This window comes from Peromyscus californicus, unplaced genomic scaffold (genome assembly GCF_007827085.1).
Source record: "Peromyscus californicus insignis strain IS unplaced genomic scaffold, ASM782708v3 Scaffold_21__1_contigs__length_65335640, whole genome shotgun sequence".
Classification (NCBI taxonomy): Eukaryota; Metazoa; Chordata; class Mammalia; order Rodentia; family Cricetidae; genus Peromyscus; species Peromyscus californicus.
Window position 1 is genome coordinate 27,238,200 of NW_026294514.1, and position 16,390 is coordinate 27,254,589.

General features: G+C 47.9%; 1 protein-coding gene across 1 annotated transcript; it reads right to left on the reverse strand.

Annotated features, from left to right (window-relative positions):
• Window positions 1-15,050: 15,050 nt before the first annotated feature.
• Window positions 15,051-16,115, reverse strand: LOC128118023 (C-X-C chemokine receptor type 1-like). The gene has a single exon (XM_052750602.1). The coding sequence runs from the start codon at window positions 16,113-16,115 to the stop codon at window positions 15,051-15,053; it is 1,065 nt and encodes a 354-aa protein (XP_052606562.1).
• Window positions 16,116-16,390: the final 275 nt, after the last annotated feature.

The following is a 16,390-nucleotide window of genomic DNA, read 5'->3' on the forward strand; positions in this document are numbered from 1 at the left end:
AAGAATACCTGCCTAGCGGAGGTGGCACATGCCTTTAATCCCAGCACTCGGAAGGCAGAGTCAAGCAGATCTCTGTGAGTTTGAGGCCAGCCTGGTCTACAGAGCGAGATCCAGGACAGGCACCAAAACTACACAGAGAAACCCTGTCTCAAAAAAACAAAAATAAATGAATGAATGAATGAATGAAAGAATACCCAACACCACCGTAGGTTCTAGTTCTACACCAGCTCTCAACACTCTTTGGCTTTACTCTTTTTTTGCTGGGTTGCTGGGGTTTACTGAGAAAGGGTATATAGGCAATAACGTTTGAAACCTTTCATTTCCAAAGTCGTCTTTACTTTGACTTTGGGCTGGGGTTTGTCCAGGTACTGAGTTTTCATTTAGAATCTGTTCTCTTAGAATCCTGTAGAAGTCTTCCTGACTTCCTTCTCCTGTTACGGTCTAGGTTTTTGACTCTACTATAATGTCCAAGTCTTGGTGTGAGACCTGAATTTTCTGTTAGGGTATTTTGGAATGTTCTCTTGATCCATAGCTTTGAAATACACAATGACGTGCTTTGTTGAGAAACTGGTGTGCTGGAAGTTCTAACACTCAGGAGGCAGAGGCAGGAGGATTCCTGCTACCAATTCCAAGCCAGCAAGACCCTGTCTAAAAAATAAATAAATAAAAATTAAAAGATATTTATAACTGGAGACGGCACCACAATGCTACTTGCAGCAGATTGAGGGATTCTTCCCCGAGACCTCTGGCCAGGAGGAACTGGGATCTTTTCCTTCTCTGCAGAAAAGATGAGTCAGTCTGAAACACGGCTAGAGTTTTTAAAGCAGCAGAGATCTATAACATTGATTTAAACAGACAGGTTGAGCCCGGTGATGATGGTGGCGGCGGGCGGCGGCGGCGGCGGCGGCGCACGCCTTTAATCCCCAGCACCTCGGGAGGCAGGTGAATCTCTGTGAGTTTTGAAGCCAGCCTGGGCTACAGAGTGAGTTCTAGGACAGGCATCAAAACTACACAGAGAAACCCTGTCTGAAAAAAAAACAAAAATAAATAAAATAAATATACAAACAAACATAGGGGTTGAAAGAAAGAGAGACTTTTAGGAAAGGGGGAGTCCATAGCGTGGGTGTAGGGTTTGCGAGAGAGAACTGTTCTCGTGAGTTTGGAACAGCTACACGTACCAATTTTAGCAGCTTCTGCAGCTACATCTCCAATGACTGCTAAGGAACTCACGTGAGATATAGTTGTTCCTGGGGTGCACCGGACAGGCTTATGACTGATAGCATGAAAATATCAGCCACAAGGATTAACAAGGCGCAAAGAGAAACTTGAAAAATCACTGGGAGTTTGATAAAGCAGACTGCAGAGAACCAGTCCCATTAAAAAAAACAAAAAAGGAACAGTACATTTAAAGCATCCAGAAGTGAAAGTCCTGGGGACGGCTGGGGTCTAAAGTTTCCTTACACAACAAGGAGGGAAGGGAGCCCCACAGGGAATGGGGAGTGTGGGAGTACCCTCCCAAGAGGACTGGCTCAGCACTGGCTCTTGCTGGTGGAGGAGGCCCTTGCTAAGGTATGTGCAAGGTAGGTGCCATCCTGCCCCCCCATGCCAGCCTCTATGACAGTGGCCACGTTTTTTCCTGTTTCTGCAATGACCTTGAGAAGGAGCCAGCTCCCCCACGCTCAGCTCCTAGCGCATCATGAGGCATCACGGGAAAAGAGAGGCATCCCAGGACTGTGAGTCGCTCTGGTCCTCGCCAAGGCCTGTCCCATGCAGAAAAGGACACTTCATCCCAGGCCCTGACGAGATGCTGCAGGGAAGGCAGAAGTATAGAAGTTGGCACTAAAATCAGGAAAGAAGGCAGAATGCCCCCGCCGGTCCCCCAAAGTGTGTCCTTGCCCCTCAGGCACACTTGGCGTCCTGATCTGGCCGTGAGCTTAGTTGCTAGCTGGCTGGTTAGGGGTTCAAGATAGTATCTTGCCTGGCCCTGTTCATTTTTGGAACAGGTTCTTGTTATGTGGCTCTGGCTGACCTAGAGCTCATTATAAAGACTAAGCTGCTGCCCTCAAAAAAAAGAAAGAAGCCGGGCGGTGGTGGCGCACGCCTTTAATCCCAGCACTCGGGAGGCAGAGCCAAGGCGGATCTCTGTGAGTTCGTGGCCAGCCTGGTCTACAGCGCAAGATCCAGGAAAGGCGCAAAGCTACACAGAGAAACCCTGTCTCGAAAAACCAAAAAAAAAAAAAAAAAAAAAAAAAAAAAAAAAAAAAAAGAGAAAAAGAAAGAAGTCAGCCACAAGAATTAACAAGGGAGTTGAGGTGCACACTTACTGTAAATGGAGTTTGTAGTCTTGCTTGTGAGAGTTCCAGAAAATTCAGGGTTTATGTCTGGGAAAGGATTTAGGCCAAACTTGAAGGACATTTGCATGTTTAGATTTTTAAATGTACGTTACCCAGTGTTGCAGTTTAGAGGGTGGGTGTGCATGTGTGTGGTGTGTGGCATGAACGTGTGTTATCCAAGTGCATGCTATGTGTGTGTGTGTGTGTGTGTGTGTGTGTGTTGTGTGTGTGTGTGTGTGTGTTACCTGTGTATATGTGTTGTGTGTGCCCATGTATGTGTGTTGAACATGTGTGTATGTGTTACAGGGTCTGTGCGTTGTGCATACGCATGTGTTGGGTGTGCACGTGTATATGTGTTGGCTGTGTTATGTGTCTCACGTGTATGTGTTGCTCATTTTCATTTTTTTGTTGTATTGGTGCATGTTGTTGTCCGTGTTCATGAGTGTTGGGGTGAGTATGTGTGGGGCGGTGTTCTTCTCTCTCTCCTAACCCCCCACCCATCCTGACTGGGAATCAGTAAGATTTCAAGAGCAACTCAATTAGATTTCCCCTTCCATTCTTTAGTTTCTTTCCATAGTGATGAGCATTGTTAAAACTTTCTCTCCAGTAAATTTAAAATGTGGGCCCTGGGGAATAGAAGATTTAGTGGTAGAGTGTTTGTGGGGCATGTTCAAGGCCCCTAGGTTCAACCCTCAGTACTAAAGGCGAAGGTCAACCTGAAGGATACATTGCCCATGTTTCTAGGTAGCCTGTCACGTTAATATATACGCTGCATGGACATGTGTATGGTGGATGTGTGTATGCTAAGGAAGAGAGACACCATGTTTTCCCACCCTCTTCTGCAACCTAAATCAGGGTGGGTAGAAGCAGCAAGATCTGCAAGGCAGGTAGGGAGAAGCTTCTGAGGAAATCCAGTCACTTCCGACATGGGAAAGAAGTCTGTTGCTCAACTGAAACCTAAGAGACCACATCCGCACCTCTCCCTCGGTTCCCATTCTGTAAACAAGACTGTCTTCCTGAAAGAGCTGGCTCTGTGCCAACATTGAAGGTGCCGTGGGTGTGGGGAGACTGAGCCTGACCTCAGGCATGTAGCACAGGGCTCCCCACTTTGTCACCAGCATGGAGCACCCCCTCTCATCGGGAATGCTGATAGTGCGGTACTCAGTCAGCCGTTCTCCTCAGCATGGTCCCCCACGTCAATACGCAAAACCTAAGCCTTGTATGGTGAACTACCCCAGGAACCCCAGCAGCTCAGAGGTGGAGCCAGGAGGATCGGGATCCCAAGGTCATCCTGTGCCAAATAACAGAAGTTCAAAGCCAGCTTGAGCTACCATGAGACGGTCCCTCAAAACCCAAAAATCAATGGAGGAAAACCCACGAGGCCTCAAGCCTACCCGAAAAAACAACAGGCAGGCAGCTAAGGAGTATTGAGAGCAAGAAAACATAGTCTTCCCCAAGGAAGAGCACATCAACTTATTTTCCAAATGCCAAATGGTCGGCCTGAAAACCATCACGTACAAGTCATAGTATACAGACTGAGTAGGCTGTATTTATGTTTTTAGGAATATATATGTACATGTATGTGCGTCACAACAATGGGAAAAGAGGTCATGAACTTGAAAGAGAGCAAGGACAGGTATATGGGAAGGTTGGAGGGAGAAGAGGGGAGGGAGACAATTTATTTTCTTTAAGAAAAAGCAAGCCAGCCAAACACCACAAGAGGCAATTGGTTGCATGTTTGGATAACAAAGGCCTCCATGCGCCCCGCGCACGCCGCTGTGTGTGGTCCTCAAAAAAAAATACAGTCGTGCCTCATGGAAATGACATTTAGGAGGACAAAGGAATCTGACAAACGGCGGACACATGAGGGTCCACAAAACTCCCCGCAGGGTGACTGGAACAGGGACATCTGTTTCTGGACCCTCGTGCCCTACCATCTGTGCCTAGAGGTTTAGGAAAACGCGTCTAATTCAGGAAAAGACAATAAGCAGAGAGACTTGGTAGCTGTTGCTTTAGAAAGCCACTTAAAACTTGGAAAGTCGGTTTTCTCTCTCCCGCGAAACCGTGGTCTGACCAGATCAGGGTCTCCTCCAGCTCCAGGGAAATGTCGGGCTCTGAAGTCGAGACTCTGCACAGAGGTGCCGATAGGACCTCAGGGTCCCGCGGACATGAGGCGCATCTGTCTTCCCTCAGATCCGGGCTGTCAGTGGCTAGGGGCCCCAGAGAGGCCATTTCTTAGTAGGTGGTTTCCAGGCAAATCCGACATGGGGAGTTTTTCCCACCCCACCCCTTTTCCCTCTCCCTGCCCTCCTCCATACTGTCTTCCAGAAGTTCCTTCCTTTAGGATAGAGAGGCCCCTTAGGAAAGAGCAAGTGCCTCTGGGTTTGGGGAACCACTTTCTTTTAAGTCATTAAACATGGAAGGAGGTCATTTTTAGGCAGGGTCTCATTAAGCCAAGCTATCCTGAAAGTTTATGTAACCCAGGCTCTCCTCAGGTTCCTGGCCATCTTCCTGCCTCAGCCTTTCGAGTGTGGAGATCACCAATGTGAGCCAATCCACCACACCTAGCTGAGAATGGGTTTTTGAGACTTTTCTCTTGCATACAAGATCCTCTTTTTTTTTTCGGAAGCTTCAAGATCGTAACCAAGCTGGGAAACCATGGTCCAGCACATCAGCTTAATGTCTCCATAGCAATGCGTTGGAGCTCACTTACCGGGCCTCACGTTGGACTTTGGAACAGCCCTTTAGACTCTATTCTGACATGTAACGTTTGTACATCTTTATGGGGTACGTTCCTACAATGATACATTCTCATCACACATAATGATCAAATCAGGGCTGTCCGTGGGCTGGGAATTTTAGCTCTGCGGCAGATCACTTATCTAGTGAGTAAAAGTTCATTATCAAGAACCACACAGAAGAAAGTCAGGGTGGTCGTTACACCTGGAAGGTAAGAGAAAGAGAGGAGACTGATGGGTCCGCTGTGGGTTCTGGGCAAAGGGAAAAAGGAGTTGATGAATGGGAGCCAAAGATAAGTCTGTTCTGCTTTGTCAAAGTGTCACTTTATTCCTCAAGCTCCATTTTACGTTTTAGAATTTAAAGAAGGCCTTCTCCATCCTTGGATACTCAAGATGTTTCCTTTCATATTAACCGACAGATATTAATCATTGTTTGGGGGGTAACAATGTGCCTTACCACAAACCCAGGCACCGCACTGTGAAAAAAAAACATTTTTACCTCATTTGACACTCGCCAAGACCTTCTGGTGGGAGTTACGGTTGCCCTTATTCTACAGAAGAAGAAAATCAAACCAAACAAGACGGAAGATTGCGCCCACCATAACGCAGGCTCAAGGAAGTGGCGACCTGAAGCTTACTGCTCTGTGGCAGGCACGCTGGTGGAGTGAGCTCCTGTCTTGGGCTGAACTCACTGAGTCATGTTGAGCAAGTTACTTAGTTTCTCAGAACCCTCTCTCCTTGAGAACGTGGCACCACCACACGAGAAGCATCGGTCAAGATTGGGGGTGGGGGGAGCAGATGATTCAGCAACTCCTGCTGTTCTGTTGCCCGCACCCACGTGGCTGGGAGCTAACAACTATCACTTCCAGAGGACCTGATGTCCTCTTCTGGTCTCCTTGGGCACTGCATGTGCCCGGTGCATAGACATACAAGCAGGCAAAACAACCATACACATTTAAAAATAAATAATAATAATAATAATAATAATAATAATAATAATACATCTTTTAAAAAAAAGATTCAAGATGGGCCGGTCAGATGGGTCAGAGGGTAGAGGTGTGTTGGGAGCCATGCTGCCTAGTGTCGGACCAGTGTATGAGTGCTTGTCCAAAGGTGGTCGCCAGATGAGGCAGAAGCCCACGGGGACAGTCTCACTGGGCAAGGACCAGAGGACTTTGTGGACAGCGCAGAATCCTGCTGGGACTGTGCGGCCTGCACACTCTCTTCTCCCCAATATTATTGATGATTCTCTTGGCGTTTTCAGTGTCATTTCGTCAATCATGCATTGGATAGATGTGCTCATTCCTGGAAACCCCATTTTTTTCCTCAAATATCTTCCCCTAAAATTCTTTGGGAGCTGATGCTTCTCGGGTTTCCTGTCTGGGGATGCCAGCTGTCACTTGAGACCCCGGGAGCTGTTCTGATTCGGTGCTGACAAGATCGGAGGCGGATCACCCCTGTTTCTATAATTATGTTTTGGGACGATATTGTTATTCTTGAAAATGTGTGCCAATGTCAATCAGCTTTTAGTTTTGTAAGACAGGATGTACCTGGCTCCATATTTGGCCAAGCTAGCCAAATGGTAAGTGTTGCTCTGGTTTAAAGATGTTTTGATGTAAAAGTTGGGGAAAAAACAAAAACATTTGACACACTTGTTTTTGCCAGAGGTTAACACTGGAGGATGGGAAAAACTTGTTTGTTAGTTGTAGCTTGAGTTTTCCTGCCTGGCCCACAGTCAGGACAAATCTCTGTCACCCGCCAGTCCCACAGCCGCTCAAACCCGACCAAGTAAACACAGAGACTTATATTGCTTACAAACTGTATGGCCGTGGCAGGCTTCTTGCTAACTGTTCTTACAGCTTAAATTAATCCATTTCCATTAATCTATACCTTGCCACATGGCTCGTGGCTTACCGGCATCTTCACATGCTGTTTCTCATCATGGTGGCTGGCAGTGTCTCTCTCACTCAGCCTGCCACTTCCCAGCTTTATTCTCCTCCTTGTCCCGCCTACAGTTAGTAGGGAAAAAACATGCTTGTTTTTGATGCAAAAATAAAGATGGAGCCGGGCGGTGGTGGCGCACGCCTTTAATCCCAGCACTCGGGAGGCAGAGGCAGGCGGATCTCTGTGAGTTCGAGGCCAGCCTGGTCTACAGCGCGAGATCCAGGAAAGGCGCAAAGCTACACAGAGAAACCCTGTCTCGAAAAACCAAAATAAATAAATAAATAAATAAATAAATAAAATAAAAAAAAATAATAAAGATGGCTGGAGCTATTCAGGGCTGGCCACTTTTGTGAAACTCATCTGGTGAGGGGACAATTCATTTCTTCGCACTGACGCCCCTTTCCTGTCTCAGGACCTGAACCCAGGCTGTGGCTGGATCGTGGAGAAGGTGTTTGCCACGAAGTCTGATGACGTGAATTCTCTCGTGAGACCTACATTGTGGAAGGGAAGAAACCCCAGAAGCTGCCCTCTGGCCCCCACACAGGAGCCATAATATGCACACATTCAGATTGACTGATTGACTGATTGAGACAGGGTATCTCTACGTAACCTTGACTGTCCTGGCTCACTATGAAGACCCAGGCTGGTCTCAAACTCACAGAGATCTGCCTGCCTCTGCCTCCCAAGTACTTTTGAAGGAAACAAAACAAGAGGACAATACTTTGTAGCCTGCCTTGGTTTTGTTTTTGTTTTTGTTTTTTCTCTTCTGTTGTATTTTTTTTTTTACTTATTAATGTGTATGTGAGGTTGTTTATGTTGTTTATGTGCCAAACGTGTACAAGTATCTAAGGAACCCAGAAGCGGGTACTGGATCCCCTGGAGCTGAAGTTACCGGAGGTTGCAAGCTATCTGCCATGTGTGCTGGGAACCAAACTTGGGTCCTCTGCAAGAGTAGCAAGTTGCCGGGCGGTGGTGGCGCATGCCTTTAATCCCAGCACTCGGGAGGCAGAGGCAGGAGGATCTCTGTGAGTTTGAGGCCAGCCTGGTCTACAGAGCGAGATCCAGGAAAGGCACAAAGCCACACAGAGAAACCCTGTCTCAAAAAACCAAAAAAAAAAAAAAAAGAGTAGCAGGTGCTCTTGACCTCGGAGCCATCTCTCCCAGCCCCCGTCTTCTTTGGTATAGCCTGTTTTGTTGTAATGTCATGATATTCCTGAGAAATGTTGCTATAACAAAACTGTCCTGAAGGAGAGACAAAGGGTTACCGTCCAGACAGCTCAGACTTAATAACCACCTTGGCTGTACGCCAAGAACATTCTCAGTCATCATTTTTTAGATAGTTAAGACTACAATAAACTCCCAACTATTACTAAATGAGTCAAGACTCAATTTTGTCTATTTTTACCCAAAGGAATAATTTATGCCTTTTATTTTCAGTACTGCGGTTGGAACCCAAGGCCTCACTTATGGTAGATAAACTCTCTCGAGCCCCCACCAAAAAAAAAAAAAAAAAAAAAAGATATTCTCAGGTCATTTCTGATGTATGTGGGCTCTTGATATCTCTTTATTTATTACCTTTGGGTGGCAGTGGCGTGGAGAGTGGGGTTTGAGACATGGTCTCAAGTAGCCCAAGCTGGCCTCGAACTTACCACGTAGTGAACAATGACCGGATCCTCTGTCTCCACCTCCCAAATGCTGAAGTTTCAGGTATGTTCCACCGTGCCTCGACCTGTCTCAGATTTTGTTTGTTGTTTGTTTGTTTGTTTGTTTGTGACAAGGTCTGATGCATTGCAAGCTGGCCTGCAGTTTGAAATGACTCTTGCCTCAGCCTCCCGAGTGCTTAGACATCAGTGCCTGGCTTCCTCTCACTGTTAGTGCCCACCCTGAAGAAGAATGATCTTCCAAGAGGATAAGACATTTACTTACTGGGACTCTGAAACTCCTCCGCTTCTCTGTTTTGACCTTGTTTCAATGAATAGCAGTCTTTAAACTAGGCATGGTGGTGTATGCCTGCTATTCCAGCACTCAGGGGAGGCAAGAGGATCAAAATTAAAGACCCATTTTTAGCTGCAGCGAGAATTTGAGGCCAGCCTGGGCTGCATAGCGACCTTGTCTCAAAATAACACAACAAAATAAAATGAAGCAAAGTAACGTGCAAAGTGCTCCGTGCCTGGAAGCTACCTGCCGCAGTGTGTATGTGATAGCTCCCCACTTTGTCTTTTGAAACAAGATCTGTCACTGACCTGGCGTTTACCAAGTACTAGACTGCCTGGTCATAGGCGCCAGGGGTTTACTCTGCTGCCCCAGACCTAGTTCCCAAGATACACCACCATGCCCAGCATTCTGTGCGGGTTCTGGGGTTCAAACTCAGATCCTCATACTTGCAAGAACTGAGCCATCTCCCCAGTCCCTCAAAAGTTACCCAAAGACATATATAAATGCTAATGGTAACATTCCTCACCACAGCTAGAAACCCAGATCCACCAGGGGAAGCAGTGACTGTGACACCATACGATGGTGCGTTGCTTCTTTGTGATTTTCACTTGCAACACTTCAACACCAAGTAGGTGGGGGTCTCTTCCCATAATCAACCAATTCTCCATCTCCCCGGGCACGAACTGGGTGTCCCAACGGTTTACTTCAATTTTGACAGCTGAAGTTAGTGCAGAAGCCGTCATTAAAGGTTCAGATCTGACACATGTGGTGATCAGTTAAATGATGCATGGTCTACCCGGCCACAAAGGAGGCTGTAGATGAACATTTATTAAGATGAAGACTTCGGGGCTGGAGAGATGGCTCAGAGGTTAAGCGCACTGGCTGCTCTTCCAAAGGTCCTGAGTTCAATTCCCAGCAACCACATGGTGGCTCACAATCATCTGTAATGAGATCTGGTGCCCGCTTCTGGCCTGCAGGGATACTTGCAAGCAGAGCACTGTATGCATAATAAATAAACAAATCTTAAGAAGAAAAAAAAAAGATGAAGACTTCATGAAGAGCAGACATGTCTTCTTCAACAGGACTTGGAAGCAAGAAAAGCTGTCATCCTCCTGAGTGCCAGGACAACGGGCATATGCCACCATGCCTCGTTTCTGTGCTATTGGACATGCAACCCAGGACTTGGTGTGTATTAGGCAAGCACTCTACTCACTGAGCTACATTCTTGGGCCTCCTTAATTGTTTTATCAGGATAAATACATAGAAGTGAGTGAAAGAGTACATAAATTTGATTTGAGAAGCTCTCGTGGCGAAACTTGGTTGTCAACTTGATGACATCTGGAACCAACTGAGGAATTCTCCTGACTGGATCCTTTGAGGTGGGAAGACCTAAATCTGGGTCACACCTTCTGGTGGCAGCCCACGTAAAAAGCACAGGGAAGAGGAAGTTGGCTTTTTGCCTGCCAGTTCATCTACCCTGCTGCTGAAGCATTCCTTTGCTGGTGTTAGTACCTACTTCTTCTGGATTCCAATGTAGAATGAAGACCAGCAGCTCTCTGGGAATTCCCTGGGACTCCGGCACCAGATTGGGACTGCTGAGACATCCACCTCATGGACTGAACAACTACCAGATTTGGTATTTCTGTCAGGAGATAGCCTGCAAGCTACTCTAATAAATCTAAAATCTAGTATACCAAATATATATATATTGTCGACGTGTATGCGCACAGCGTGCACACACACACTTATGAAGCATATTACTAAACTCATCCTTTGCCTGATGCTGAGGATGCAGATGTGGTCCTAGCAGATGCGGGGCCTGGTCTTTCTGAGGTATACACAGTGTTAAGAGCAAACAACTAAACTAAAGGTAGTGTCAGGTAGCAATGAGTACTATGCAGCTGAGGTTGAACTTGAACTCCCCATCCCTGACTCCACCGCCCAGGTGCTGGAATTACAGATATGTCCCACCATGTCTGGTTTATACAGTGCTAAGACTTGAACATGGGGCTACCACCCGACCAATTGAGCCACATCCCAGTCCTCCACCCCCCTACCCTCCCAACCCCCCACCCCTCCAACCCCTGTTCAGTCTCTCTTGAAGGCCCCTCTTCCTCTTTCTGCCCCTTGAATACTGACATTCTCCGAATTCTCTTTTTATCTATCGATTGTTTTCTACCCTTCTGGTAACTTTCATGATCTGCCACCTTGATGAGAACGAACTCCAATAATGTGAGTTCAAGCTAGCCATGGCCAGATCCTTCCCAGGCTTTCAGAGCTAGCTTGCCCCATGTAATTGAGTATATCTGCTTGTACCCAACTAATTGAAAGGCAGCCTCTTCCTGCAAACATGTCCCCCTTTTTTTTTCTTTTTCTTCTCTCTCTCTCTGTCTCTCTGTCTGTCTCTCTCTCTCTCTCTCTCTCTCTCTCTGTCTCTCTGTCTCTCTCTGTGTGTCTATCTCTCTCTCTCTCTGTCTCTGTCTCTCTCTCTCTCTCAAGACAGGGTTTCTTTGTGTAGCCCTGACTATGCTGGAACTCTGTAGACCAGGCTGGCCTCAGACTCAAAGATCCTGCCTCTGCCTCCCGAGTGCTGGGATTAAAGGCGTGCGCCATGATCACTTGGATTTTTCTTTCTTTTCTTTTCTCTCTTTTTTTTTGATGTATTTATTTATTTATTGCTTATTTGTTTGTTATGTATACAGTGTTCCGCCTGCATGTATTCCTGCACACCAGAAGAGGGCACCAGATCTCATTATACATGGTTGTGAGCCACCATGTGGTTGCTGGGTATTGAATTGGGGACCTCTGGAAGAGCAGTCAGTGCTCTTAACCTCTGAGCCATCTCTCCAGCCCCTTTTCCTTAAACACACACACACACACACACACACACACACACACACACACACACACACACACACACCCAGGGTCTTTCCACATAGCCCTTGTTGGCCTCAAACTCACAGAGATGCCCCTGCCTCTGCCTCCTGAATGCTAGGATTAAATTTATGCACCACCTACCAGGCATATATAACATGTCCCCTTCCAATTGTTATCCAGGCTGGAGGTTGAAGAATCCTTCCTGATCCCCGTCACTGCTTCATTTCCTACTCCACGGATAGCTGGGTCCTACTGACCTCCCCTCGAAGATCTCCTTGTAACGGGGCAAATGGTTTTTCCACCTTGTCTCAGCTGAAGCCATCTTTGGGTTAAAATGAAACTGACCCCTCTTTTTTACCCACCCCACCCCCACCCTGAAAAGTCCCGTGGGAAAGCACCCAACCCCATTCTAGAAACACGGGGTTGAAACTTCCCAGCCAACTGCATGTTCTTGGCTCACGTTAAACTGCTTGCTTGCTTCCCCCTGCAACCAGGATGTAGTTTTTTCTGTGTTGTCAATAATAATAATAATAATAATAATAATAATAATAATAATAATAATAAAAGTCCCTATAATAAGCATCCGGGCTACTCTGTGAGAAGTATTTCTCTCCACACAGTTGCAGGCTGACTTACTACAGACTCTCAATTCAAATTCTGGTCATGCTGAGTAGTCTTTGCGTCTCTACCCCGCAACAGACACTCCTGACTTCTCCTCTCTTTCCACCACACTGTCACGAGCTTGCCCATGCTCCCCATTTCTGCTACCGCCTCCTAACACGATCCCAGGCTGTGTCTCTAAGCTCACTAACGGTCAGCTCAAGGAAGCCACCTGACTTCATTACATAAGCTTTAGGCTCCACCGGGGCTGGACACAGGCTCTGGTGTGAAGTTTAGCAAAGCACTCAATACCCTTCGAGGCTTGGCCCGCTGGCCCAGGCTGTGTCCTACCCTCTCTCACCTTTCCTTAGGCCCTGCAGGATTTCTTAGATCTCCCCTAATCCAGCCGCAGCTGTCCCCAATAGCAAATCCTTTAGCAGAGTTCTTGACATGAGAGAGTCCTAGCCTAGTTCTTGACGTGAGAGAATCCGCATGTGTGCTGGAATTGTTGCTATAGGCAATAAAGTTTGAGTACTGTAGGGAAGCAGAGCTAAAACATCCTCTCCCCTGACTCAGATCTATCTCCATAGGCTGGAGCCCCTGACCCCTCCCCTGCCTCTAAGGAGCCTCTGTCCTGACTCTGGAGTGTGAATGAGATAATATTCCAAAGAGGATGATGACCCTACCTATGAGGTCTTAACCTGACATTCTCTCTTTTTTTTTTTTTTTTGGTTTTTCGAGCCAGGGTTTCTCTGTGTAGCTTTGCACCTTTCCTGGAACTCGCTTTGGAGACCAGGCTGGCCTCGAACTCACAGAGATCCACCTGCCTCTGCCTCCCGCACGAGTGCTGGGATTAAAGGCGTGCGCCACCACCACCTGGCCCTGACATTCTCATATGCCTTCCTCCAGTCCTGACCTGGTCCAAGCCCTGAGCTGGACTCTGCTTCCCTCCGACCCTCAGCAGGCCCCTAAGTCCTGCTCTCCCACCCCCAGTCTCCCCATGTCTGGATTTCTTCCCCATTACTGATAGCTACTCTCCTCTGACCTATGCCAAGCTGTACCCACCCCCAGCCTTACTCCAACTTGGTCCCTGATCCCGGTCTCAGCCTTCACTGCAGTCCCACCTCAGGCCATCCTGGTCCCTCCCCATCCCCACACAGGCCACTACCTGCTCCATCTTCCTTTAAACCAGTGGGAGTTTCCGTTTCTACCATGCACATCCGATGCCCACAGAAGTCAGAAGAGGGCATCGGATCCCCAGGGACCTAAATCACAGATGACTGTGAACCACTCTGTGGGTCCTCTGCAAGCGCAGCAAGTGCCCTTAACCACTGAGCAGTCTCTCCAGCCCCAAACACAATTTCTTGAAGTCATTTGGGGGTGAGGAAGTCACCTAACACAACTTAAAGAAGATGGGCCAGGTCATTCCAGGAGACAGTGGTTATACCTAGACATAAAGCGCAACTCACATTTTCACATATGAGGGACGAACCTCCTGAATATGAGACGTGATGATGAGCATGAGGCCGTGTCTGCAAAAATGACTCTAGCAGGAAGTATAACCACTCGCCCACAGTCAGTGAGGAGAGCCAAACCCATTCCACGGCAGGAACCACCAGCCCCCACACACACCCCCACACACCCCACCCCATCCCACCCCACCCCACCCCACCCCCACCACACACCTTTGACTCTACGGCACACTCAAGATACTTTCATGCAGACAAACACGGAACAGAAATTTTATTGGAAATAGCTCCCTGTCCAGCTGATTGACAGCTATATTTGGGTTTATAAAGTTGCTGTTGGTCCCTGTCAAACCAGAAGTGCCAAGAGGGCAGAAGTCACAGCGGCCAGTCTTGCCCCACCCTTGGCTCAGCTGGTACCTAACACACTCATCCCCCTCCGAGACGCTGGTCACGAGGTCAGGGGGATTCTCACGCACTAGGCCAGGTTTCCCAAACACCCTTTGTCCACCCATGACATCTACAGGGAAGATATTCTTCGCTCCATCACAAGGCCGCCTGGTGGCTGGGTGCTTCAGCAGCACCTGACCGATGTCCTCAGCAAGCATTGCAACATCCCCCCAAGATGGGAAAACAGTTTCATGAGCTCAGATCACAGGATGAAGAGTTACTAGACAGCCTGCTGGAATGTGCTGCGCGGGCAGGGTGGTGTTCCAAGGAGGAAGTCTGGCCCATGAGGGCTGATGTAGATGAAAGCTGCCTTTCTTTGTTCTAATGGAGTTAGGCTACAGATGTGACCGTGATAATGACCCAGATCACAAGTCAAAGATGGATGTGTTCAAGAGAAATGCTGGCATTCTTTCTCATGGAAGTATACAGGCAGCCTTCGGAGGGCTATCAGTACCTCCTCAGAAAGTAGGTGTGGGCCCTAGAGACAGTAGTCACTAATGTCTCCTGATCCTGTCACCTCCCTCCCCGAACCAGACAGTATCTGCCCACAGCCATACTGTACACACACACACACACACACACACACACACACACACACACACACACACTCACACGTGCGTGCACACACACAGCAGAGCACATTAGCACGCTGGTTAGTCTCTCCTTTGAGAGAGAGATATTATTACTCTCTGGTTATTTTCAGAGGTTTAACAGACAGTGAGAGATGTGTGAAAGGCAGCGTGACGATGTGTCAAAAACTCCTTGCGAACCAGGCCACAGTTAGCAAGGATCTTGAGGAACTCGTGGCGAAAATTTTGGCCAACGAAAGCATAGATGACGGGGTTAAGGCAGCTGTGAGAAAGGGCCAGGATCTCGGTGACATACAGGGCCTGGTCAATGTCATTGCGGCGCTTGCACGTGTCCTCAATCCAGCCGATTCCTAAGAGAGTGTCTGAGAGCAGGACCAGGTTGTAGGGCAGCCAGCAGAGCAGGAAGACAAACACAACAAGGAAGATGACCCACATCGCCCGATGCTTCCGCCCCGTGCGGGCCTTAAGGAGCATGCGCAGTGTGAACCCGTAGCAGAACACCATGACCAGCAGTGGGATGAGGAAGCCGAATGTGTGGGACAGGCCACGCAGCATTACCCGAAAATTTGTAGTGGCTTCACCCAGGACCTCGTAGCAGATTGTTACAGAACTGTAGGGTGTATATGCCTGGCGGAAAATGGCAAAGGGCAGGGACAGAATCAAAGATAGACCCCAGATGCCCAGACATAGGAACTTAACCAAGTGGCGCCTTTGGGTCAGTGCGCGTGTCGATTGGGCGATGGCCAGGTATCGGTCCACACTGATGCAGGCCAGTAGCAGGATACCACTGAAGAAATTGACTTCCTTCACGAGTGAGACCATCTTGCACAGAGGAGTGCCAAAAATCCAGCCTTTCCATTTGGAGACAGCCCAGAAGGGCAGGGTCAACGAGAAGAGAAGGTCGGCCATGGCGAGGTTCAGCACGTAGACGTCGGTAACAGAGCAGCTCCTTCGCCTGTACCAGATGACTAGCATCACCAGCAAGTTTCCCAGCAAGCTCAACAGGGACGCCAGCGCATAAAAGACAACTAGAGCCTGCCTGTTGGTTATTGGAACCCTCTTACAAGGGCTGAAATAATCTCCAGTGGGTGGCGTCCCGCTGATATTTCCAAATTTTTTCTCAAAGTCATCCCACGTCATATTGTCAGGAGTAGTCCAGAAGAAATACTCAGCTTTGGCCATGGTTTAATCTAGGTGAAAGGTTGGGAGAGAAATATGATTTAGCAACCAAATTCAGGTGTCGTGAATGTTATGGGATAGTACTATCGGCTTCTCTGTTGCTTTGACAACCAGAGTTCACCCCCTTGGTCTTCAACTTGAACGTCCGTGGAAGTTGGATTCTTAATACTGTCAAAGTTCTTGGAGAATCAGTTTGAGTATGGGATAAAATGAAACTCATAGAAGATGCTCTTGCCTTCAGTTGGCTCTACAATTCTCAACCCTATCTCCAGCTACCT

Coding starts and splice junctions, on each gene's coding strand:
- LOC128118023 (XM_052750602.1), bottom strand. CDS start 16,115: ATGGCCAAAGCTGAGTATTTCTTCTGGACTACTCCTGACAATATGACG.